The 26,689-nt window shown below is 37.3% G+C and overlaps 1 protein-coding gene across 2 annotated transcripts; it reads left to right on the forward strand.

Annotated features, from left to right (window-relative positions):
- Positions 1-427: 427 nt before the first annotated feature.
- Positions 428-26,173, forward strand: wapla (WAPL cohesin release factor a). Of its 2 annotated transcripts, none has more exons than XM_067455442.1 (20): positions 428-661; positions 1,956-2,413; positions 4,566-5,196; positions 5,930-6,222; positions 6,371-6,486; positions 6,591-6,686; positions 6,791-6,970; positions 13,122-13,258; positions 15,367-15,478; positions 16,084-16,311; positions 17,320-17,431; positions 17,511-17,608; positions 17,965-18,041; positions 18,123-18,283; positions 18,438-18,553; positions 19,283-19,513; positions 19,624-19,828; positions 20,866-20,954; positions 24,907-25,002; positions 25,380-26,173. In XM_067455442.1, exons 2-20 carry the CDS (start codon positions 1,978-1,980, stop codon positions 25,443-25,445), a joined length of 3,480 nt encoding a protein of 1,159 aa, XP_067311543.1. In that variant the 5' UTR covers positions 428-661; positions 1,956-1,977; the 3' UTR covers positions 25,446-26,173. The 2 variants fall into 2 exon arrangements, with proteins under 2 accessions (XP_067311543.1, XP_067311542.1); XM_067455441.1 differs by having other exon boundaries at positions 428-644.
- The last annotated feature ends 516 nt before the right edge of the window (positions 26,174-26,689 follow it).

Raw genomic sequence — 26,689 nt, forward strand, 5'->3', positions numbered from 1 at the left:
GGGAAGAACAGGTGGCAGAATGTCAAACATTTGTGAACAACATAGTTTTAAAATAGTTAAAATAGTTTTCTAAGAAGTTAAATTGTTTGTTTTCCCCTCTGAAAAAAAACATATTTTTTTCTAAAACTCTATAAACAAGGAAGCATAGAATAACATAGCCTATTTAATTATTGATTGTTTCAGTTTCAACTTGCAAAATATTAAATTGTGACATTTTTTAAGATCTTTATCCTTTACAGTTGTCCTGTCCGATCCATATACGCCCCACCTACCAGTTACAGTTGTCCACCAACTAGAACGCTCCTTCTTTTTAATTTCATCCAATCGGAACTATGTTTGCTGCGCGAACGCTCGGTACGCGAACATCTGATTGGTCGAGCGGCGTTCTGGTGTGACGCTAGGCTTTACGCCGACGTTGGGGGCGGAGAAGGAGGGGCGACTCTAATGGCGCATCGCACTCCGACCGATCCAGCTCTCCACAAATAAACAACAGCAGTACTTCTCTATCTGGCCTAATTTCTACTTTTGCCAGTTCCACCGCACTGCAGCCGCGCTTTGGGCTTTTGCTCATTGAGCAGATCGGCTGGGCTTCTTTTTAGCGGCTGCTCGGAGCACTAGAGGCCCAGAGGAAAGACGGTGGATCGGTGAGTGTGCAAACATGGTAAATGAACAATGTTTCTGTTCCTAATGTTACTCATTAAAGGGATAGTTCACCCAAAAATAAAGATTCCGTCATTATTTACTCACACTCTGGTTGCTTCAAACCTGCATGACTTAAGTTCTTTGACAGAACACAAAAGATGTTAGGCAGAATGTTAGGGATTGAAAGTGAATGGTGACTGCGAATGACATTTCTCCTGACATCTTTTGTGTTCCTCTCAAAGTCACACGGGTTTGAAATAGCATGAGGGTGAGTAAATTATTTGTGAACTATCCGTTTAATTTACAGAAGGTGCCTCATAAAACCACCTTGAAATTAAGAAGCTTTGTGCTATAAATATTCTCCTTCAGTTCGATTTGTATCCTTTGAACCAGTCTTTTTACTATGTTAGCTCTGTAAAGCCTGACTTATGGAATAATAATCAGAAATTACTATTTAATATGGAACATTTTTTTAAACAGTCAGACAAAATATATTTTTAAATATGCATATGTGCACTATATTTTATATCATATTTGATGCCTCAGGCTTTTATGGCCCATATGATATAATATAATGAAAAATGTGAGCTCCAAATTGAGTGAAAATGAGCAATTTGGTGCAGACAATATTTATGTGGCCAGAAAGCAAGATGAAACTTTGATAGTTTGTAATGTAAATCATTGGGATTTTTATAACTGTATAACAGACTATTACATAAAATGCAAATATCAGCTGTCACTTTACATCTCTCAATAATATGTTTTAGTAATATGACATTCAAGTGCTTAGTTTTATGATCAAAGCTTTGTTTTAATTGTTGGGGGCAAAATATATTATGTAATGTAATGCAATGAGATTAGCGATTTAGCCTAAATAAATGTTCTTCAAAAGTCCGTTGTATCAGATGTGGTTCATATATTTTACCCAGAATTTTTCTTTAAAAAAAGAATTGATCAAGTAGGCTTGACATTGCTTCGGTGCAGTAAATTTTTATCTTAAAAATAATGTTACAAAAAATCATTAAAAACTTCACAGCACAAAGACAAGCATAACACAACCTGAAGGTGGAAATTTAGAATTATACTAAACTTACTAAAGTATGAGCTATTAGAAGCCAGAATGCATGTAGAGGATTTTTCATTCAAAGTTTTGATCATGTTGATAATTTAGAGGCCCTAGAAAACCATATATTGATTTATTAGAATTTAAATGGGCCTTTTATTGCATATACAAGGTGTAATACACACAAATTCCTACATGCTGATATTTCGACGTGACATTTATTTTTTCCATGTCTTCTGTTTCCCTATAGAGAATATGTAACAAACGTCAACATGACGTCCAGATTTAGTAAAACATATACACGAAAGGGCGGAGAGGCCAGCTCAAAGTTTGACGAGGTCTTTTCTAATAAGAAGGCAACTCTCAGCACCAAATGGGGAGAGACCACCTATAAGGCACAGTTGGGGGTCAAACGGCCCTCATTTAAGCCAGAGGTTCCTGAGCTGACTAAACGACCCCGCTTTGACGATGACGATAGCTCAGAGGACCCATTTGGCTTTGACAGCGATGACGAGTCCAAAACAGTCTCGTCCAGAGATACTCCTCAATCTGAGATGGGCTCAGATGCAGCAGGATCTGGGAGTGAACTGTTAAAGACTCTAAAGACAGAAAATCCCAGTGGGGGCACAGCTGTGACCAGTATGGGTGCTTCCTCCTTGGGGAGCAGCTCGAACATCAGCAGTGGGGTGGTTGGTATGAATAGCCCAGGTAAGATATTAAATTCTTAAAGTTTGTTTTTGTGAAGCACATCATTCATGGAGCCTGAGACAGATCCTAAAGGAATAGTTCACTTTAAAATGAAAATGCTATCATCCTTTACTCACCCTCAATTGTTTCAAACCTGTATGATTTTCTTTCTTCAGCTTAACACAAGGGAAGATTTTTCGAAGAATGGAGCCATTGAATTCCATAGTAGAAAAAATACTATGGAAGTCAATGTTATCAGTTAACTGTTTGGTTACTGACATTCTTCAAAATATCTTCCCTTGTGTTCAGCTGAAGAAAGAAATTCATACAGGTGTGAAATAACTTGATGGTGAGTAAAGAATGAGAGAATTTTCATTTTAAAGTGAACTATCCCTTTAAAGAGAGAGTTCCGTTCAAAAATCGAAAAATTCTGTCATGACCCTCATGTTGGTCAACCCATATGAATTTTATCTTCTACTGAACACAGCAAGAACTGATTAATTCACCAGTTTTGTAAACTGGATCAACTAATTCATTGAAAAGATTGCTCCTGTTGGGAAATCAGGCATGGCTACTTCTCTAATTAATCTGATTTTTTTTGTGATCAATGACTTTGTCTTAAACCCCTGGTTAGACAGACAATGTTTAAGCCTAGTCCCGGACTAAAATGCATGTTTGAGCTGTTTTAACTTAACTCTCAAAGTCACATGGTTTTAAAATAGCATGAAGGTGAGTAAATGATCTTAATATTTAGGTGAACTGTTCATTTAATATACAGAAGGTGCCTCATAAAACCTCCTTAAAAATTAAAAAGTTGTGTGCTAGAATTATTCTCCCTAATCAGAAATAAAACTAATTTGGAACACTTTATTATCATGAAAATATGTGAGAAATATTGAAGAACTCAGATAAATTATATTATTGTAGTCGTGTGTTTAATAGTCATGTTTAATCAATCAAAGCGTTTCAATCTGTTTATTTAGCTACAGTGAAAGAGTGATACCCATAGGGATTTCCCGGATTGAGTTTCTGCGTGAGATGAGCAACATTACAGATCACAGAGCCATGCTTCAAAACAAAAGAAAACAATCACAGCCTTTGCCAAATTGAGTGCTGTTCCATTTTGATTAATCAAGCATTAGCATTCCTAATATGAAATATCTTAGTTAGTGTTCTGAAGATCTGGATAAAGTCTTCTGGGTTTGAAATGACATGAGGGTGAATAAACAATGGTAGAAATTACATTTGAGTAAACTATTCCTTTAAAATCAGGTTTAAAAAGGTGCCTTTAAGTGTGTTTGTAATGATGTCATGGGAACTGTTGAGTGACTACATAATGGCTTAAGTTTCTTTGAGCTCACAGACAGTCATTATCACACAAGAAATTGTCATGACACAATTGTTATTGTGCTTCTGCTGTTGTGTAATGAGCCCAAGCACTTGGCTTTAGAGTAATTTAGGGTGATTCGTTATTACAGGTTTTTTCAAATTACCCTCTAGATCATGTGAGTCAGACCCATTTTATGATGTCGGAGTCATTACGATGACCTCACACCATTGTGTTATTTGGGGTGATGAAGTCACTGTGTCTTTCTGAAGCAGGTTATACTAGTTTTATTCCGTGTTGAGAATTGCAGGAGCTCTCTGCTGAAGTCTCGGGTCTGTAGTCGAGGTGCTCGTGTAAGCACATCGCACGCTGGCATGGACTCTGGGGCTCAGCAAGATATTTTCAGCCCAATGCATTTCCACACTTTCCCATGGCTCTTTAGCAAGGCTAATTACGGCCATTAGAGGAGCAGTGAAACAAGGACTCAGGTTGTGATGACCCTCTAAGGATCATAACACTTCTAACAGTAATAATAATTATATCTACAACTGACTGTGGAAACATTTATAAGGGGGTTTGAAAGAAATGTGCCATGGTTGATTCAGTTCACAAAACCTCTGAATGAATCATTCACAACCGAGTTCTCACTGTGTTCAACAGAAGAAAGTAAGTCATATGAGTTTGGAATGAAATGATGAAGCTTTCATCTCGTGTGAAATATTCCTGTAAGAATCCTGTGTTTGTTTATATTTAAACCATACTCTGTTAAATAATGTTATGTTTTTATAATGCATATATTTAAACAATACTATCTTATATGATATGTGATTTTCAACTCAATTGCAGCCCAAACGTATCCAGCCTCATCACATGTCACTGGCACTATAGGAGCCTGGAGTAGATCCAGTGTCACAGTAAGCAAACCAGTCTCCCAAATTTCCAGCTTGAAAACCCACACTAGAAATGTTTCAGATGACTGGGACTCTTTCGGGGAGGACTCTCCTCCTGGGGCTGGCGAGGGGAGTTCTACCCAAGCTGGGAACTCTTCCGATGGATCCAAGAGCTCAGAGCAGTGCACCGCTGAACCTGAACCTCCAGTGGTACCGGTTGACTTTGAACAGCTTCCGCTTCTTAAACCATCCAACGACAAAGTCTACCGACGACCACGGAACAAAGGGATGGATAGTTCTGGAGCCAGTGATGCGTCGGCTTCTGCCGTGAGTTCAGCACCAGCCTCTGCTCTGGTGAAGAGCATAAATGCCGGAGTTGCTGGGAGTTCTGAGGTCAAGCCTGCAGGTCGGGGTCGGGTGAGGGACTACACGGTTCTTCACCCGTCCTGTGTGTCTGTGTGTAATGTGACCATACAGGACTCTATTGAAAGGAGCGTGGAAGATTTTGTCACCCCAGTGCAAGCTGACATGGGAGAGGCTGGAACCTTCAGGAGGAAAACAGACACACAACCTGCCAAGCCTGCCAGGTAAAGTACAAACATACTCACCAAATCAAGGCTTTTTTATTTGCATTTTTAATTAGTTTGATTAGGCTGGTATTGTGTGTGTGTGTGTACTGGGTATAATTATTATGTATATATAAATACACACACGTGCATGTATATATTTAAGAATTTTTTTTATATAGAAATTATATAAATATTTCTTAAATATATAAATGTGTGTGTGTTTATATAATTTAAACACAAAAGTTTATTTTGGATTAAGCACAATTAATCATTTGACAGCACAAATTATAATATATAATAAATATATAATTTAATTGTAAAATTATATATTTAACAATACTAGTTTATAATATATGTATTTTTAAATAATACTCATTTATTATATATTTATATGTTTTAAACAGTTTTAAACATCAGTTCAAAATTCTAATTTGCAAATGTGTATCTTTATCTTTACTCTTTGTATTTAAATAAAAAAATAAAATCTCAAAGCTTAAGTACACTAAAGATTTTTTTTAATTTTAATTTGAAAATCCCACCATATAATCATGTCGGAGGTTTTTGACTTTCAGGCTATTTTTTGGATTGTAATTTGACTAAATATTGCTTTTCGTTTGAACTCCATTGACTTGTATCGCAATTCTGCTTATAACAATGAGCTCAATTACAAATAAGAAAAACTGTAAAACACAAAATGGTTTGTTCTGACATCTGTATTTCGCTCTTTCATCCTCTGTATAATTTTTTTTAGGTTCAGACCCACTCAGAGTAAAAGTAAAAAGGAGACAAAACTGGAGTTTTTCGGCTTTGAGGCTCAGGGCGCAGAAGGAGATGCCACTGCATCCGGCAGCACCAGCTACAAAATCAAATACTTTGGTTTTGACGAGCTGAGTGAGAGCGACAGCGAGGATGAAGACGACTCAGCAGCTAAAGAGAGAAGGAAGAATAAGAAGGCAGCAGCGGAAGCTTCGGAAGCCAGCGCGGGCAGTCCCCAAATCAACGACTCACAGGAGAGTCAACAGAGTCAAAGCAGCCTAAGTACAGGTACTCACAAACATGCGTCATCAGAAGTGCACAATTTCATCATTTCACTTGAGCGGGAAGGGGAATTTTAAGGGTAGTTTATGATGATTATTATTTGTAGAGCAATCTCTGGATTAATGCTGGGGTTTTTTTCTCTAAATATTGTCAGATTCTCAGGAGTCACTGGATGAGACGGAGGCTTCAGGCTCACAGAAGGAACGACATGGAAAGCAAACCGACAAGTCAAAGGAGATCGGACGCAAGATCTTCAGCGGGCCAAAAAAAGTATGGCTAAAAAAGCTTTAATGGAAACAGATTAACTTTATAAAAAAGCTACTATTTTAATTTGATTGTTAATTGTGTTTTATGTGTGTGTGTGTTTAATGCAGTCTCCTGCTAAAGCCGTATATAACGCTCGTCACTGGAATCAACCCGAGCCAGAGGAAGTGCCTCATCCTGCTTCCTCTCTTACTGTGCCTGCACCTGTATGTAAAGTGCACAGTTCATGACCTCTGAACTTTATGTCCTAAAATATCTTCCGTATTTGTGCACCATAACTTGTTTGGTTTTATTTATTTATTTTTTACAGAAGGCCAGTGTGTCCAGCAGCAGCACCAGCAGCAGCAGCAAAGACACAAATTCCCATAAAGATGATGGAGTGTTTAAAGCTCCGCCCCCTCCTCCTAAAGTCATTAAGTCTGTCACTATTCCCACTGAGCCATACCAAGACATCGTCACTGCACTAAAATGCAGGAAGGAGCACAAAGAGGTGAGCACTGCACTCTGGGAAATAATTTAAATAATGGGGGCAGTCTTGGCCTAAAGCCTTGTTTATACTCTCGCCTGGGTCTGCAGCGTGAGCCTCCGCTGACTGCGCGCATTCCTCCCCTCATAGTAATTGTTCTAGAAACCATCAGGAAAAAGCGGGAAGAAGTGGGCTAATGTACACAGGTGACGCTATTTATTTTAGTACACTTCACCAAAAAAACACACTACAAAAGAATTGTGTAAAAATCAGTAAACCTTGATATCATTACTTGTGACATGAGAACAAAATATATGCACACATGTAGGGCTGGGCGATATGGCCCAAAAAAATGATCACAATATCATTTTCCATATCAGTCGATATACAATACGATATATAACTGTGGTTTTAAACTATCCTTTATTATCAAAACATGACAAACATTTCCCAAACAGGCAAACAATTTATTAAAACTGAGGTAGATTTATTTATTAAAATCTAACTGTGGTCAGCACTTTTTTTACTCTACACTGTATATCAATAATATCATTATATATACTTAATTGTGTAAGTAGTAAAACACTAAAAACGCAAATGGGCAAAAAAAATACATTTTAAAGGTGAACTATGTAGTATTTTTGCAGTAAAATATCCAAAAACCACTAGGCCGGTGTTATATATTTTGTTCAGTTGAGTACCTACAATATCCCAGAAGTTTCCAACTATTTGTAAATTGTGAGAAAATTGCTATTTTAACTAAGGACAGGGACGTTTCAGCATTGCATTTGAGGGCATCAATTGCGTCATATCTGCATTACCCTCGGTTTCGGCTTTTATTTGGCAGGAGCGCTTTACTCTTAGCAGTGTGAACAAGTGAACGCACAGAGTAAAGTCATAACATCGTTTTAAACAAAGTTAAATGTATCTAATATGATAAACAGAGCTACATTACCTCAAAATCATAACCGGAAGAGCGGATCTGTGCAGGCGCCCGGCGAATGTCTCCCGTCCCTTCATAATAAAAGTCCCGGTATTTGCGAGGCGGGTATTTGTTTAACAATCGCTCCAGCAGCTGTGCTCAGGTCCATAACACTCGGTCCTGCTCTGCTTTAGACTACAGTAACGTTAATAACCGCATGCATGAACGTGATTTCTGCCCGAGTCCTATTTTCCACCGGCTGTGATGAGAAGACCACATCTCCCAAGATGCTGCGCTCACACTTTGCATCATCAAACTACGATTTGTTTTGAATAGGCGCCCTCCAGTGGACGGAAAGCTCCATAGTGCACCTTTAAGTTGAGAAACATTTTGAGTCCCCCTCTCTCTTGCCTCACTGTGGATTGGTCCACCGTGTGTCTCTCTCTCACACACACACACACACATTTTATTTTATTTTTGACATATGGAGACATTCCATAGGCGTAATGGTTTTTATACTGTACAAACAGTATTTTCTATCCCCCTTATACTGCCCCTACCCTAAACCTGCCGATCATAGGAAACATTCTGCATTTTTACTTTCTAAAAAAACTCATCCTCTATGATTTATAAGCATTTTGAAAAGTGGGGACATGGCCAATCCTCATATTTCACCCTCTCCTTGTAATACCTATGTTATTCCCATGTCATTATACACATTTGTGTCCTCATATGTCACAAAAACATGCCCCCACACACACACACACACACATTTGTTTTTGTGAAATATGGGGACATTCCATAGGCATAATGGTTTTTATACTGTACAAACCATATTTTCTATCCACCTTACTTTCTAAGAAAACTCATCCTGTACGACTTATAAGCTTTTGAAAAGTGAGGACATGGCCAATGCCCTCATATTTCACCCTCTCCTTGTAATACTCATGTCATTATACACATTTGTGTCCTCATATGTCACAAAAACATGGCCACACACACACGTTAGCAAATACGATGGAGGAGGAAGAAAAGAAGAGTGAGGAAACTTCAGCTGTATGGAATTATATTGGATTTAGGAGAAATTACACGTTACAAGCACAGGTACTGTGTAAAACATGCCGAACAGTGAGCCCTTAAGGATTGTAGTAGTGAGAGCCATTACAGTTATTTTAAATGGCCATTTTTATTTTTGTTTATTTATTTAATTATAAGAGTTTAGTTATTTTCCCCACATTTGTTTTACTCAAAGAGAGATGTTTTTGTTGAGTTTACAAGAAAATATTTTAAAAGAAGAAAGGGAAACTGAATGTTAATTTCTTATAGTTATGATCAGGGCCGGCGCGTGCCTATAGACGAACTAGGCAGCCTAGAGCGGCAAGAAGAAAAATAAAATCCCCATTTAATATAGCCTATTTTTTATTAAAACATTTTGTACATTCGTTTAAATGATTGCACATCCATCATCAAGTTATCACTAGAGTACAACAAGCATGCACACCGGGACATTTGACTGCACCTCTCAATTTTCACATTGTTGATCCTTCTTGCAATCGCAACGCAATGAATAGGGCCTGCGTTAAACCTTTTAAAAAGGGGCTATTGAGCTGTTTAAACTGTCATATACAATAAAAGCACCTGCTTGGCGACAGGAACTAATATGTGCAAAAACCTGCCTACCTTACTAGAGCGAAGTGGAGCTCCACTTATGAACCGCTCACCGGTAAACCAATGCACGCTCAAATCTCACTCCTACAAAATGTCTCTGTAGCCTATCATACTTGTTGTAGCCATTAAAACACATAGACCTGTTTAGGTTCATATGTTTAAATATTACAATGTTTTTATTATTATTTATTTACTCTACATTGATTATGAAACGTGAACAGGAGGACACATAAGATGCACAATGACAGAAGAAATGATTTTAATCACTTCATTAGGCTAAGATTTGTTTTAGTTAATTTAGTTTTATTTAAATTGTATATTAATTTTAATCAATGTTTTAAAGGGGGGGTGAAATGCTGTTTCATGCATACTGAGCTTTTTACACTGTTAAAGACTTGGATTCCCATCCTAAACATAGACAAAGTTTCAAAAACTAATGTTGGACGTTTGATGGAGTATTTCTGTGTCAAAAATACTCCTTCCGGTTTCTCACAAGTTTCGGAGAGTTTTTTTTTGAGTATGGGTCCGCTTGACGTCGACAGAGCGGAATGTATGGGCCGTTCTCCCGGAAGGGTGTGCACGCTCGTGATTAGAGTGAGAGAGGAAATACACGCCCATAAACACTGCTCTCAAGGTGCAGATCCACTCGTCCGTGCAACACTTCTGTCACGCCAAGGCAGCGCTGCATTTGAACCGATTTGAACGCAGAAATGATGGGAAGCGTCACAACATCACGCTTCAGTCATGTCGATCTCCACGGTCACTGCTGTCACAAGACTTCACCAAATCAACGTTACCAAAGAAGTGTGTTTTTGACGGAGCGGTCCAAACGAGAAAGGTTAACGGTCGTGCTTTGGAAACAGGCGGTGAGTAAAACTGCTTCAAATGTCTATGCTGTTGGCTATCGTTGCGTAAGTAAACATCAGTAAACCACATTATCGTGTAATATTACAGTTAATGTAGGCCATCCTTAAAAATATTCTTGTTTGCCGTAACCCGACCGACCCTGTCAATTTAGGGCCGACTCAAATTATTATTATTTTTTCCTTTTAGTCCGACCGACTTGCCGGTTGTAAATTTGCTTTAAGACCGACCAATTACCTTTTTTACTTTTCAAACAACTAATACAAAAGTAATACAATAATATTAATTTTATTTTACTAAGTATTATATAAATTGCCTGGGCCTACATACAAACGAAGGCTACGTTCTTTCTTTTATAGAAAAACCTGTGACGTCATCTATGTTTACACTATGGTTAACGGATGTCATACTATGGCCTGTGCGTTCATTTCGGCTCATACTCTCATTCACTGTAACGTTAGACTATTAAAGCCCTATCGGAGATTTTGCAGCGTTTTGTGACAGGAGTCAGGACCATGGACACGTTACACACACCAGGCAAGTGCACTGCAGAGGGGAGGGCTTTGGGGGTTTGAGCCCCTGCCCTTTTTGAAAATTAATCAAAAGATTAATCTCAACATTCATCATGACTATATTGTGGCTAATAAAACAGAATTTGAATTATAATTAATACAACGTGTACAAAACAGTAACAAATGGCAGAAAAGCTGTTTATTTGGTCTCTGTCAGTCTGAAATGTCGTTGTCATAACGCGTTTCTATAGCGTGTGTTTTGCTCGACTACGTGCAGCGCGTGATGCGCATGGTGGGAGCGGCACTGGTTGTAACTTGAAAAATAATGCTTTGTGTATGGGTCTGACGATGGATACACGTGCTGGCTCCTCAGTGATAGGCTACACTACAACAGCGATAATAAAAGTAAAACTTAATAAATAAAATAATTTAATAAATAAAATAAATAATGATTTAACGGCAGTTACCTACTAGCCTTGCTCTTCCCTCCTACGTACTTCTGCTCAATTTTCATTTTCCTTCAGTTTTTTTTGTTCTCCGAACAAATTTTTACCGCTCCAATCAGCGAACAGAGGTAGTGGCTGAGAACGATGAAGTTGATGTTGTGCGCTAGTTTGAGTTGTAGTTCAGTAATGGCGGTGGGGAAAGATGCAAACGAAACTATTCATTCTGTTGTGGCAGCGCTGCCGAATATCCAGAAGTTAAAACCGGAACAATAACAATCTTTGCTGGGGTTTGTTGGTGGCCATGATGTTGTGGCCCTCCTCCCCAACAGGAGGAATTGGGAAAAGTTAGATTTTCCAGCTCGCACCGTTAGTGGTGAAGGAGTTGGCTGAAGCTATTCTGACGGTAATTGTTTCTCTTGGGGTTGGAAGGAATTGCCATCATTTACAGGGGCTAGTCAGTTATTTTATTGCCGTCCGTCTCTCACCACCCATGTAAAAATCCCCGGCCGAGTTATCTACTGCTTTTGACAAACACCAAGGTTGTGTGGTGATGTAATAGCTGTCTGAATCCACATCTCTGAGTTTATCAAGAGATGAACTCAGAGATGAGAGATCAAGAATGTATCACTCCAAAATTCACTGTTTATAATCATTTTTGACCACTGCAGAACACCATACGGTTGCTTTGCTGTTATTTGGATGCATTTCTATACTTGTATTTCTTTAAAATGCTGGCAAGTACTTACAAGAGCAATATATTTAATCAATGCTCAAACTAATTAAAATAAAAGCACGTAAACATTTGAATTAGTACGTTATTTATAGCAGCATTTATTATCATACCAAGCATATGACATTTTATTTACAGCATACAATCATGTTACGGACCACGTGAGCGCCGCGTTCCCGATCACAAACCCCCCCCCCCCACATTGGCATGAATAAATCACAATCCGAATGCACAACTTTTAAGTGTTATCCTATGGTTTTATCACTGAGGTGGCATGCACAAGTGCACATTTATTTAGAAGGATTTCCTTGGGTCAAACAGGCGAAGGGCGCATGACATATGTCATGAACAATTGTTAGCGATTGGTTATGGCAGATCCAGAGTGGCTCAGGGCAGATCCAGAAGTTTTAAACTTCAACAGAGTACCCACCTTCGCGGAAGTAAACGCTTGTCAATGGAGAGAATGTCCATACTCTATGTACAAATGAAATGTACGAGAGTCTGGTAAGACCAGGCTAGTCACCTACTGTTGTAACAATTTAATCGATACAAGTTTCCAATTTAAAAGATTATTTACTCTTTTTGGAACGTAACTGAACTATAAACTTATAACTAACCAAATAATTATAAGCTTAGTACTTTATCCCAGTAATTCTGTGATATGAATTATTGTAAGATACTGTGTGGTAGAAAAGTCTGTTTGTGAAGTTTTCATATCTATGGGAACTGCTCTTTCTGGCTGAGCCACAGCGCAAACGCAGATTCAAATGTTCCTCTGTGATCGTACTTTTCAAAGGTTTCATAGACTTTTAGGATCACATGGGTATTTGAATCAAGATCTTCTAATATACTATTATAGAATGTATTCATATTTTTTGTTTTTCAAAAGCAGCATTTCATTCTAGATGTTCCATCTTATTTTTATTTTAGCTTTATTTCTATTAACTTTTTTTTTTTTTTTGTTAAAAATTACAACACAGATTTGAACAATGGGTGTTCTTATATTTGAATGTTTCTTTCTTGTTGTGTGTAGTTGTACACGGTGGTCCAACATGTGAAGCACTTTAATGATGTGGTGGAGTTTGGGGAGAATCAGGAGTTCACTGATGACTTTGAGTATCTGGAGACGGGCCTGAAGAGCACACAACCCCTCAACACACGCTGCCTTAGGTGAGACAAACGCTGAAAGTGGTATTCTGGGTAATTTGCATTTCACAACCTCATTTAAATGTGCTTGCAGCTTTTTGATTTGCTTTAATTCACCCAAATATCTAAAGGAATCAATTACTCCCTTTGTTTCGTTCCAAACCCGTAAGACTTCTGTTTATCTTCAAAACAAAAATTAAGTTATTTTAGATTTACAACGGATTTAATTTATTTAGGCTTTTATTGACTGAAGGCCCTTTAACATCGGATCCGTAACGGAAAAAATAAGTGAATATTTAATGTCAAAACATCAGCCGTGATGCAAATTTGCGATGTCTGTAATGTTTCAGAACATTAAAAAAATTGACAGATAAGAGAAAAACTGACACTTTTTCATCCAGTGAAGACCAGCTTTTCATTCTCTTCAAAAGACTAAAAAGAAGGTTTTGGGTGCACCCCTCCTTAAAGAACAGAGTCTAAAGGGGACTATGCTTGTACAGGAGCTAAAACTTTTATCATGGCTGGTTCCGCACTTACTTTTGAATGTCTGTGGGACAGTTTGAGGAGCTCCTCCAGAGACCGTAGCACTGCATCTGACGCGACAAACCACAAACTTTAGGAACCAATCGATCCGGAGCAGCTATTTTCCTGTTCAGTCACAATGTAAACATTTAAGTGCCAAAGTCTTACTGACGGCAACACATTCACTTTCCATATACTCACGGTATATCATGTCACGGACACAACTAGGTTTAGAAAAAAAAAGTTTTAGCTCAAAAGGTTATGTTATTCTTTTCTGTAGCCTGCAGAGACTTGGATGTAGTCCCACAGCTGTTATCTTGTGAAAATGTGATACCTGGCAAAGGTTAATGTTGAATGAATTGCTAGTGACATCTACTGGACATTTCGTAACCTTTGTTTCCTTGTATGTGATCGGTTGAAATATTTTCTGTCGCCGTGAAAGTAAAAAACCAAAACCAAAAAAAACTACATTTAAAGGGATAGTTCACTTTAAAATGTCAATGCTGTCATCCTTTACTCACCCTCAAGTTGTTTCAAACCTGTATGAATTTCTTTCTTCAGCTAAACACAAGGGAAGATATTTTGAAAAATGTCAGTAACCAAACAGTTAACTGGAGCCATTGACATCCATAGTATTTATTTTTTCCTACTATGGAAGTCAATGGCTCCAGTTAACTGTTTGGTTACTGACATTCTTCAAAATATCTTCCCTTGTGTTCAGCTGAAGAAAGAAATTCATACAGGTTTGAAACAACTTGAGGGTGTGTAAAGGATGACAGCATTGACATTTTAAAGTGAACTATCCCTTTAAGCAAAAAAAAAATGTTTTTTTGTTGCAGCACATTTGTGTTTGGTGTTGAAGCACACTACACAAACAGCTGTTAAAAAAATAAAAACATTGCGCAAATTATTTACATGTCAAAGACGCGTCCAGTGTGAAAGGACCCGTAAACATTCATCAACTCACATATCAGCTCAAGCACGTTCGCTGGACACTTGTGCACATTTATATGGATTAGTTTAACCATCGCTTTCTAAACTTTTTGAAGCATCAGTGTAATTGCGTAGCAGACAGACATTTCTCAGACTTCATTTAAAATATCCTCATTTGTTTTTCGAAGATGAATGCAAGTCTTAAGTGGTTGGAACGACATGAGGAAGAGTAAAACTTATTATTTTTATTTTGGGTGAACTAACCCTTTACATATCACTTGTAATGATTTTAACTATGAAATTGTCTCAGTACAACCCAAATTTGTTGAGATGCACACCACTGTTATTATAGTATAATTTATAAGCTTATAGCAATTTTTGATATTGTGAATATTAGCTTTTGTTTTTATATTTTCATTTTATTTTAGTTTTAGCCATTGTTTTATGTATTTGTCTTTTTGTCTATATTTTTAATTCAAATTTTCATTTAATTTCATCCAATATTTAAATTAGATTTTATTTCAGCCTTAGTTTTGTTTAATGGTTTTAGTTAACAATAACAACACTGATGAACACTGGCACCCCCAGACATATAAGAAGTTTATTTCTACACACAAAGATGCATGTTTATAACAAACAACCACTAATCTTTTTATTTTATTTTTATATGACGGCAGTATAATCAGCCTGGCCACACGCTGTGCCATGCCAAGTTTCCGCATGCACCTGAGGGCAAGAGGGAAGGTGGCCCAGGTCTTTAAGATGCTAAGTGATGCCCAACAGCACCCGGTGAGTGTTCTCATCTAGCCAACAAACCAATCACCTAACATCAAACCAATCCAATCTCCCAAACTGTCTTTAATTTACCAACAAACTAACTCATCTGTATAACCAAACATCATTCTAAACAATCACAGCTCTATCATTATGAACACAGCTACAGTGCTGTGTTGAACAACAGTTTGTTTACTTCATTAGTATACATTAATTGATGATGTAATCATCTCCGCTGGCAGACAAGGGAGAAATGCAAACAGACGCTGAGCCCTTACTCTGTAAATCTCGTTAGTTCAGTTTACACAGATGGTGCATGAATGTTTGCCTTGACTCTTTCGGCTTGACTTGAATTTATTTGTGTATTGAAGGATGTTCAGTAAAAAAAAAAATCAAGTAAATCCACTTAATGAGTCAAGACAGATGTTTAGAATAAAGCAATAAGTCATGAGAGGCCATGCCTTACAGTTAAGGGATGTTTTTTATAATGCAAATTGAGTGGATTTTTGAGTATTGTGGCTGTGGATGTTCATTTCTAGCTTTCGAAGCCATCTGTATGCTGGCGTACTCACAGCATATCTTTTTCCTTCTCTCTATCCCCATTCCTCTGGATTCGGTAGAATATGGCTCTCTGCACGGCATCTCTGATGTACATTCTAAGCCGAGACCGGCTGAATATGGATTTGGACCGTTCCTGTCTGGAGCTGATGATTAGGTTGCTTGAACTAGAGCAGGACGACTCTGTAGCAGACCAGTTAACAGCTAAAGAGATGAGCAGAGTTAAAGAGAAGATCCGCAAACTCTGTGAAACAGTCCACAACAAGCATCTGGACCTGGAGAACATCACAGTGAGTGACCCACGAATGTTTTAGAAGAATTGTACTTAGTCATCTTGTCTTTGTTCAGACAAAAATTAGTTTGTTTGTCTGTAGTCTGAACAGTAAAGAAAGCATAGGAAATCAAATGCAGTCTTTAATACTTTTTCTTTATAAAAATTGCATATTTTCCCATGTACATTCAAATTTTAGGGTCTGTAATCTCTGTATCATTTAAAAAAAAAAAAAAAGTTTTTAAAAGAAGTCTCGTGTGCTCACCAAGGCTGCATTTGAAGAATTTTGAAATACAGTGAAGACAACAATGTTGTTAAAGGGTTAGTTCACCCAAAAATGAAAATAAGCCCATGATTTACTCACCCTCAAGCCATCCTAGGTGTATATGACATCTTCTTTCAGGCCTAATAAAGGTTAATAAAGGCCTTCTGAAGCTTATCGATTAAATATGAAGTAAATCCATATTTAAAACTTTATAGCGTAAAATATGTAGCTTCCACCAGACTGCCTTCTTTATTCAACTTATGAAGAAAGCGTAACTGACACGACATATGAGTAGGACGTAGCGTAAGTGTAAACTGTGAGAGGCATTACACTTTCTGCGTAAGATGCATTTTTTTGGTCTTCAAATTTTGGGCTGCTATTTATAATGTGTGGATTTACCAGGACATTTTTTTAAATAACTGTGTTTTGGTGAAATATCCTTTAAAATATTATTACAATTTAAAATAATTATTTTCATTTTGAATAGATTTTAAATTTTTTGTGGAAGAAACTTAATTTATTTAACTTAAAGTTATTTAATTCTTTGATGAACCGAATTACAATTAAATTACAGATCTGTCAGACTTTTCAGAAAGAAGTTTCTATTTCATAAGTGCAGCTTTGGTTTTAAAATGTAAACTTTTGGAAAATACTTTTATTGTAAAGAAAAATACCCAAAACCTTTTTTGGCCTTTTTACTTTGTATGCATTCAGCTTGAATGCATTTTCCCAAACTGTTTTCCAACTATTTCTGCATCTCAGACAGGCCACTTAGCAATGGAAACACTATTGTCTCTAACGTCAAAGCGAGCTGGAGACTGGTTTAAGGAGGAGCTGCGTTTACTTGGGGGACTGGACCACATCGTAGATAAAGGTACCCTACTTGAGTATGTCTGTATTTGATTTGTACGTTTGTTGAAGGGAATGGCTAGATATGTTTTTCTTGCCTTTAGTAAAAGAGTGTGTGGAGAACTTGAGTAAAGAAGAAGACAAAGAGAGTCTGGTGGCATCACTCTGGGGAGCGGAGCGCTGCTTACGTGTTCTGGAGAGTGTGAGTGGATACCAGATTAATAATAACATGTGTTTAATTGATTTCCTTGAAGGGAAAAAAAGACCTGCAATAATTAAATAGCCTGCATTAATTAAATTATAGCATGGACTTTAATGACATAATTGTACAGTCTACAGTCTTCTGGCATTGGTGAGATACACTGCGGATCTGATCAGATTTAAGAAATCACACCAAACAGGATTAAACAATGTAAACGTTAATAAATGCAGAAATAAGCTAATTAACATCTTTAAAATGTTTAATGCAATTTAAGGTCATCTTTGACAGCCCTTGAGGAAAATGCATGTTATTTCTGTGTGTAATTTATTTAAAACCTATTTCTCTTTCACATCCAGGTTACAGTCCACAACCCTGAGAACCAGGCTTATCTGATCGCCTACAAGGAGTCCCAGCTCATAGTGTCTTCAGCAAGGTGTGTGGAAAGTGTAGTCACAGTGTTGCTTTGTGTGACAGGACGTTTGTCATTCTGAGGTTGTGCTTTGTGTGTGTGTAGAGCCCTGCAGCATTGTGAGCAGATGATACAGCGTTACAGCCGAGAGGTCCCTTCATCAAGCTCCGCCCTCCCGCAGAGTAGTCATAGCAACGTGGGCAAGGCCGTGGAGGATTGTATGAGAGCCGTTATCGGAGTTCTGCTCAACCTCACACATGATAATGGTGAGACACCGTTAGACGTGTAACAGAAAGAATTTATACCTTGTTCACCATATACTGCATGCAGAATGAAACAAGATTGTATAAATGTAATGAAATAAATGTAAAGAATGTACGGTAACCCTCACAATCTCTCTCTCTCTCTGCGACCCCTTAGAGTGGGGCAGCACTAAAACAGGTGAGCAGGATGGCCTTTTACTGACGGCTCTGGACTGCGTTCTTAAGGTCCCACGTTATTTGCCTCAGGAGCAGAGATTCGACATCCGTGTCCTGGTGAGATGGCACTTTGATTACAAAATGTTTTAAAAACATCTTTTTTTTTCATGCTTCCAACTTTGTGGAAACAGTTTGGAAATGTCCTGTTCCAACATGACTGCTTACCAGTGCACAAAGCAATGTTCATAATTAATGAGCGAGTTGGGTGTGGAGGAACTTGACTGGCCTGCACAGAGTCCAGACCTCAACCCGATAGAACTCCTTTGGGATGATTTAGAGTGGGACTGCGTGCTAGGCTTTCTCATCCAACATCAGTGCCTGACCTCACAAATGTGCTTCTAATGGTCAAAAATTCCAATAAACATACTCTCAAACCTTGTGGAAAGCCTTCCCGGAAGATTTGAAGCTGTTATAGCTGCAAAGGGTGGATCAACTTTGGGATAACCCTAAGGATTAGGAATGGGATGTCATTAAAGTTCATGTGCATGTAAAGACAGGCGTACCAAAACTGTTTTACATAAACTGAACATCTAATAAAAAGAAAATAAAGGCATTAAATGAACAAAAGCATTAAAAAAATGTAAAACAGCATGTCTAAATGTCTTAAAAATGCCTTTATTTATGCAGTATGAAGTTAAGATTGGTTAAGATCAGTTGACATGTACCCTCATAAGTCATCATTTACATTCACTTTAGCCAACTGTCAGTTTTGTAATTTATAGGTATTATTTAGTGTCTGCTTGGTACCGAAGTGCTCAGGTGTGACTGTGTTTTATCTGTGCGCAGGGTCTGGGTCTGCTGATAAATCTGGTGGAGTACAGTGCCAGAAACAGACACTGTTTGGAGGAGATGAAACTTGATTTGAGCTACATGATGGTGGCAGGGGTACACGTGAAGACGGAGAACGACGTGAAGACAGAAGGAGAGGAGGAGAGTAAAACGGAGGGTGATAAAACGGAGGGCGAGAAGGGACCTACGGCATTAAAGTCGTCAAACGCCCTGGCTGCTCTTGTTCAGGTAACTGTAGCACGTTTGACTTGAGAGATGGTTTCATATGGCCCTTTAAATGTTTATCCTTAAATCTGATAGATATTAGCCACTTAATGCAAGTGTTTATGTGTGTGCAGCTCTTCCTTGAGCGGGAGCAAGCAGCTGTGCTAGCTGAGGCACAGACCGATGATCTCATAAGCGAGGCGCCCAAAGCTCAGGCAGACCAGAGTGGAGAGTGGAAGGAAACATCCGGAGAGATCCAGTGGGTCGCCTCGGAAACCAACGACACAAATGAAAATGACAAGAAAGAGGAGGAGGAAGAGGAGCTCGACCTCAATAAAGGTAACAATTATTCACTGGTGTATTGATCATGACGTGTTTGGATTTAACTGGGTGCAGTCACATTTACAGTTGCTTGGCTAATTTTACAGGCAACATCAGTTATTTCAATAGAAATCCGTGTTATCTGGGGACCTCTGGTGATTTGTAATAATTGTCTGTGATCTTAATTCCGTACGAATCGGCCATGTCTGTAATTTGTAAAGTAAAAATTCCCCCGCAAATTAATATCTGGGAGATAAGTCAGTAAATTCGAGTAAAATCACAGGCTATGCTTATCCCGTGCGAGTGTGCCATGCAAAACTCAGATGTGGGGAAGTAATTTCTATAAACTAATCCCGTGCAAATAGGGTTATAATTATGTATATTATATTGCATTTCTGTCAATATATCCTCATAAATACTACACACTGCACCTTTAAAGGGATAGTTCACCAAAAAATGAAAATAAGCCCATGGTTTACTCACCCTCAAGCCATCCTAGGTGTTTATGACCTTCTTCTTTCAGACAAATACAATCAGAGTTATGTAAAAAAAAAAAAAAAAAAAAATGTCCTGCTCTTCCAAGCATTATAAAAGCAGTGAATGGCTGCCCAAAATTTGAAACCCAAAAAGTACATCCATCCATTATAAAAGTAATCCAAATAGAGGCCTTCTGAAGTGATTTGATGGCCTTTTGTAAGAAAAATATCCACTTTTTAACTTTTTTTAAAAACATTTTTGGGTGAACTATTCCTTTAATTAAAGTGTTATACTGATTCAGTATCTGCTGTCAGATTAGATGTTGTAATTACTCTAACATTTTCTTAGCTAAAAAGTAAAGGTATGGGGCAGATCTTTAGATACAACCTTAAAGGGAGATTATTAGATAAAAAAGTCTCTTGCCTTAGAAAAAATAAACTTGCTTGGTTCAAATTCCTAAAAAAATTGGGTTGCAGCTTAGTTACCATGTGAAAATGTCGGCCCCATCATGACCAAACCAATTGAGAACCAGTTGTTTAATAAAGGGCACGTTTTTATGTTCATTTCCTTTTTTTTAGCCCTACAGCATGCTGGGAAACACATGGAGGACAGCATTGTGGCATCATACACAGCTCTTCTTCTTGGGTGTCTATGTCAGGGGAGCCCGGTGAGCATCACTTCCTGTCACTCTTTAGGTGCTCTAGAGAGCAGTTAGTTAGTTTCATTTTCAAAAACGATTTCATATTTTTGAGAATGATTAAGAAAAAATATTTTATAAACCAAATTTCTACAAATTGGTGACTTTATTGCAGTTATTCAACACAAAACAATAATTGGCATTCGTATTCAAGTATTTTGTAGATGTAACTTCAGCTGTGTGGATGGTCTCTGACAGTTTTGCACAATTGGCCACTGCACATTTTATCCATTTTCTTTGTAAATCTGCTCCAGCTCAGTCAGATTGCATGGAGGTTGTGAGTAGAAAACAACACTTTTTCAGGTCCATTCACAAATTCTCAATTGCAAATCTGGACTCTGACTTGGCTGCTTCAGGGTATTAATGTTGTTGTTGTTAAGCCATTCCACTAGCTTTGACTTTATGCTTGGGTTCATTTGTATTGGTGGGAAACAAATCTTCTCCCAGGTTGCTGGTTGTCTTGCTAGTTTTCCTTCAGAATTTCTGTTTTTGTTTTTTTTTGCTTCATTAATCTGACCTTCTTAAAGCCCAAAATATACTTGTAATGTAATTTCCGTCATAAGCAAATGCAAGTGACTTGAGCACTTGAAACAGGGTTTGTACAGAGTTGTGAAAGTTTGTAAAAGGCTTAATTCTAACAGTTATGGTTTCAAGGTTTCAAATGTGCTTGAATTTTGAATATCATCATTGAAAATGATTGAAATTTGTTTCTTAGAACGCCTCGATAAAAAACAAAAAACCTTTAAATGCATGAAGTGCATGAAAACTGCATCTTGTCTTCATCAACAGTTTAATGCACTATTTGTGCTGATCAGTTCTCACCAGCCTCCTGAATATCCTAAAAGTTTTTATTAAAGTGCCCCTATAATGGATTTTTGAACATTTCCTTTCATGTAGTGTGTGAATGAAAAAAAGCATGCAGTTTTACATCTGAAAGTGCACCGTAAATATAGTTATTTTCTCTCACAAGCAACAGTCGACTGAGTCATTTAAACTAATCGCTTTTAAAACGGATCCCAAACCTTTTCGTTGTGATGTCAAGACAAAACATTAGCATATTGCCTGCATTTTTTCAGCCTCGCTTTGCATATTGATACAGTTCCCACATGTACCTAAATAAATTCGGCAATTAATTCATCTGTGACTCGTTACACTGAACTAACAAATAGCGACAGACCGTGAGATTAATCAGATTACAGTAAATCACTTCTCAGACATTCTTACTCCGATTCTGCATGTTCAATCGGCCTGAAGTGTCATAAACTACATTTACAATTACCATTGAGAAAGCTCCTGCTCCAGTTTGTGATTGACTTTCTGGTTCAACAGCCACTCTGGATGTTTCCTTGTCGATTCTGGCTCGAAATGGTACTGCAAAATTGATGCCATGTCTGTTCATACACTGTATAAAATGTTCAACACTTGGCAAGCCGTAATCCGGTATGTTGATAGGGGTTCCATTTGCGACATGTGCTGCACACACCAATCGCAACAGATTAGCATCCCGCAAAGGAGGGCTTTGGAAAAAAATAATCGAGTGAATCCCTTGGGAGTCGTTGAACAATTAAGGTAAAAATAGATCCATATAATTTAAGACAATGACAGTGTTTTTTTTGACATTGCATGCATGTAAACACAGTCGGTATAAGTTAAGTGAATGTAAACATTCAGAATGTAAACACTGATGTGTTACATTATATTAGATCCATGCATTAGGTCTTAATAAACCTGCTGCTATTAATCTCAATCAAACAACAAAAGAAAAGAAGGAATTACTCCCTGCTCTTGACTGAATAGCATTTGAAGCTTGAATAATAATCAGTTTATTTGAAATTAATACACTCAAGACTGTGCAGTGATTACTTTTAGATTTGATCATTCAATTTCTGTATTATTTCTTAAATGCTTTTGCTAGATATAAAATGGGGGAAAAAATAAAGCAAGTTTTTTATAGTGTATTTTTTCTACTGTTTGTACCTCTTTTTTTCTAATTTAATAAAGATAAAACTAAAAAAAAGAACTATATTGTGTAATTAGTAATATATAAGTATTAATATAAAGAATAAGAGGAAATGATGCATTGCAATGCACAGAGAATTGTATAGAATTATACAGTATTATATATATATATGTATGTATGTATGTATGTATGTATGTATGTATGTATGTATGTATGTATGTATGTATGTATGTATGTATGTATGTATGTATGTATGTATGTATGTATATATATATATATATATATATATATATATATATATATATATATATATATATATATATATATATATATATATATATATATATATATATATATATATATATATATATATATATATATATAATATATCCATATCCATGATTATTTACCGGTACCCACCTGTGCCACTCCTTGAATTTCGCTCTTAAAAGTCTGTACCATCCCGGTTACAGTCCAAAGTCCACTAGATAATGGCAAACAGATATTTCCAAAGAAGTATATTTCAAAGGCCTGCTCCCTCAACTGTGCTTGAGACAGAGCGGAACGTGGAAAATGAAGTACACCAAGCCCTTACGCCTTCATGGGTCTGATGCAGAAAAGCATCTCTACAGCATGATCCACAGTGGTGATGGTGTGTTTCTGATTATGTTCCATGTGTAGCTCAGAAAAAAACCCATTATGTTTAGTCTGATGGATTTTGATCTCATCAGTCTACAGAACCATCTCAAGTCTTGCACATGCTTTCTGGAAAGCTCTAGCCGAGATGTCATATGGCATTGAGCAGCGGTAAAGCACCAGGGTAACAGTTCTGCAGTCTCTTGCACTTCTTCCACTGAAGCTTGTAGCTCCCTCAGGGTCGTCATAGATGGATTTACAGCTGTGTCAATACTCTTTCCATCTCTTACCTGATCTAACAGTACTCCCAGGGATGTTCAGTGATTTTCTAAATCTTCTTGTATTCATCCCCTGCCTTGTGGTTTTCAATTACCTTTTTGTGGAGATGCTTGGAGCGTTCTTTTTCTCTTCATGGTCTATGTTCTGCCACTATAAAAACTCACCAGAAGCCTTACCGATAGGTTTATTTGTACTATAACCAGTTGAAACCCTGGAACTACACAGGTGACCATATCACTGATTATGTAGGCTTTCTATTCATCAAAGTCTTGAAAGTATTAAAGTATCAGTAAGCGTATTACACAGCACAACTGTTTTAAACATTGATAATAAGAGTGTTAAGAGTGAATATGAGTATTGGAGTAACGATGCTGAAATCTCAGCTTTATCGTCACAGGAATAAATTACATTTTTAGGTAAAATTAAATTAAATTAAATTAAAAGCAGTCATTTAAAATTGTAGCAATATTTTGCAGTAGTAATGTTATAACAAATAAATGCTGTCTTCTTTCAAGAAAAATTAAAAAACCTTACCGACCTCAAACTTTTGAATGATAGCCTATGATAATGACATGTGGAATGAAAATGCAATGAATAATACTTGATGAATACTTTAAAAAGATTGAAAGAATTATATTACTATTTTGTCAAAATATTTATACAATATATTTTTAATGTGACCCTAGACCACAAAACCAGTCCTAAGGGTCGTTTTTTTTATTGAGATTTATACATCATCTTAAAGCTGGTTTGTTTGGATAGGACAATATTTGGCCGAAATAGAACTATTTAAAAATCTGGTATCTGGTATGTCTGAAAAGTCCTTAATGATGCATATTACTACTAATACTATATTTTTATATATATATTTATTGTAGAAAATTTACAAAATATCTTACTTAATATCCTAATGATTTTTGGCATAAAAGAAAAATCGGTAATTTTGCATTGTTGGCTATTGCCACAAATATACCTGTGCTACTTATGACGATATAAATGTACTTTACATGTAAATAAAGATGTGTATCTTTTCTATCTCTTTCTTAGATGAATGTGAAAACCGTACGGGAAAATCTTCCTAAGGGAGATTTCTCTATCATGACTGAAATGCTAAAGAAATTCCTTAATTTCATGAACCTAACGGTAAGTGCAACAATAACATATTTCACATTTTTCACCGTTCAAAATGGCAAGTGTTGCAATATATTACTGACCTAGGAAAATGACAGTATGACAAAAAAGTACAACCCAGTTTATAAGAGATGAATTGTAGTGCAAACTCTGTAGTAAATATGGCATAATGAAAAGGCTTCCAAATAGGGTATCAGTGGACCAGTCAGTGTGTCTTGTCTGTATTTGCGCCTGGCTTTTAATGTGCTATGCAGTTGTGATTTGGCCACCATGCACATAATGTAATGCCAGGTGTAGGAGGCCGTTGATGATACAAAATGTGTGGCTGTGCTCTGATATCTGGCCAATGACATTTAATGACACTCCTCGCTTTTCTTTCCTATCATCAGTGTTCTGTTGGAACCACAGGACAGAAATCTATCTCACGGGTGATTGATTATTTGGAGCATTGTTAGCAGAGGTGTCGCAGTCCCCCCTCTTCCGTGGGATGAATCTGGACCTGGCAATGTGCCTTAGGCCCTTCAGGACAAGAGGCAGCAGTTCCGGTGGTAAAGGTGGTTAAGCATCGCAACTGTCACTTTGCCTGAGTGACTCACTGCAGAGACTTTTGGTTTTTTTTTCCCCTTTTATTTTTGCTTGTTTTTACATTGTGTGTTTTTCAAATGCTGTCTTTCTCTCTCATGCTCTCTCACACACTCGCTCAGCGTTGTGTTTGCATAATATTTGGTTTTTGAAGCACTGATCCCCACGTTAAACAAAAACTAAGCTGTGTTTTGAAACGAATGATTTTAAGCTAATAGTCCTTGTTTGTAGTGTAAAGATTTACACTAAACCTAGTAATTTATTGATATTTTAAACACTGAGGTCTGAGGCATTGTTCATTTTTTTAGGACTGACTGTTTGCGCACGATCTTTGTTCAGACAGTGCAGTCAGTATGTACATCAGTAATGATTTTAGCGTCAGAACAATCCCAAAAGACTTTCTCATACAGTAAATGATAGTTGTAGAAACTGGAAACGCTGCCTCTTCTCAGGACATCTTGCTATAACAATAGACCATAGTAATGGCTTTAAGTACTTGCGAATATACTGCACCCTAAACCGGTTACAAACACCACCATTTAAACATCTCTTATGCTCACCAAGGCTGCATTTGTTTGATCAAAAAATACAGTAAAACTGTGATAATAAAAAAAGTGCTTTTGTCTTCAGGGCCACATGATCCTTCAAAAATCCTTCTAATATGCTGATTTGGTGCTCAAGAAACATTTCTTATTATTATCAATGTTAAACAGTTAAAATGATAATTAACCCATACTGTCACTTTTTCAGTTTAATGCATCCTTGAGAAATTAAAGTATCAATTTCTTCTTCAAAAACAAAAAAACAAAATCGACAAACCCCAAACTTATGAATGCTACAAGTCCGATCTGACCATTCAGACAGATGCATGCCACGCAAATTTGGCGTGGATCAGGTTTTTGACTGCTTAAATGAAGCAAAAAAAGAAGAAACGTGTTGCCAGTCTGAATCCTAAGATGCCTGATGAACCAAAGACAAGCACCTTGCAAACATGAAAACAATCATGCAGTCATCAAATCAAGTAGAATTTTCCTGTCATGCTTAAAGATAGGGTAGGTAATTTTGGAGAGGCTAGCAAAAGCAAGCAAGCTTTGAAAGCATGAGATTTCCACCCTCC

This window comes from Pseudorasbora parva, chromosome 10 (assembly GCF_024679245.1).
Source record: "Pseudorasbora parva isolate DD20220531a chromosome 10, ASM2467924v1, whole genome shotgun sequence".
Classification (NCBI taxonomy): Eukaryota; Metazoa; Chordata; class Actinopteri; order Cypriniformes; family Gobionidae; genus Pseudorasbora; species Pseudorasbora parva.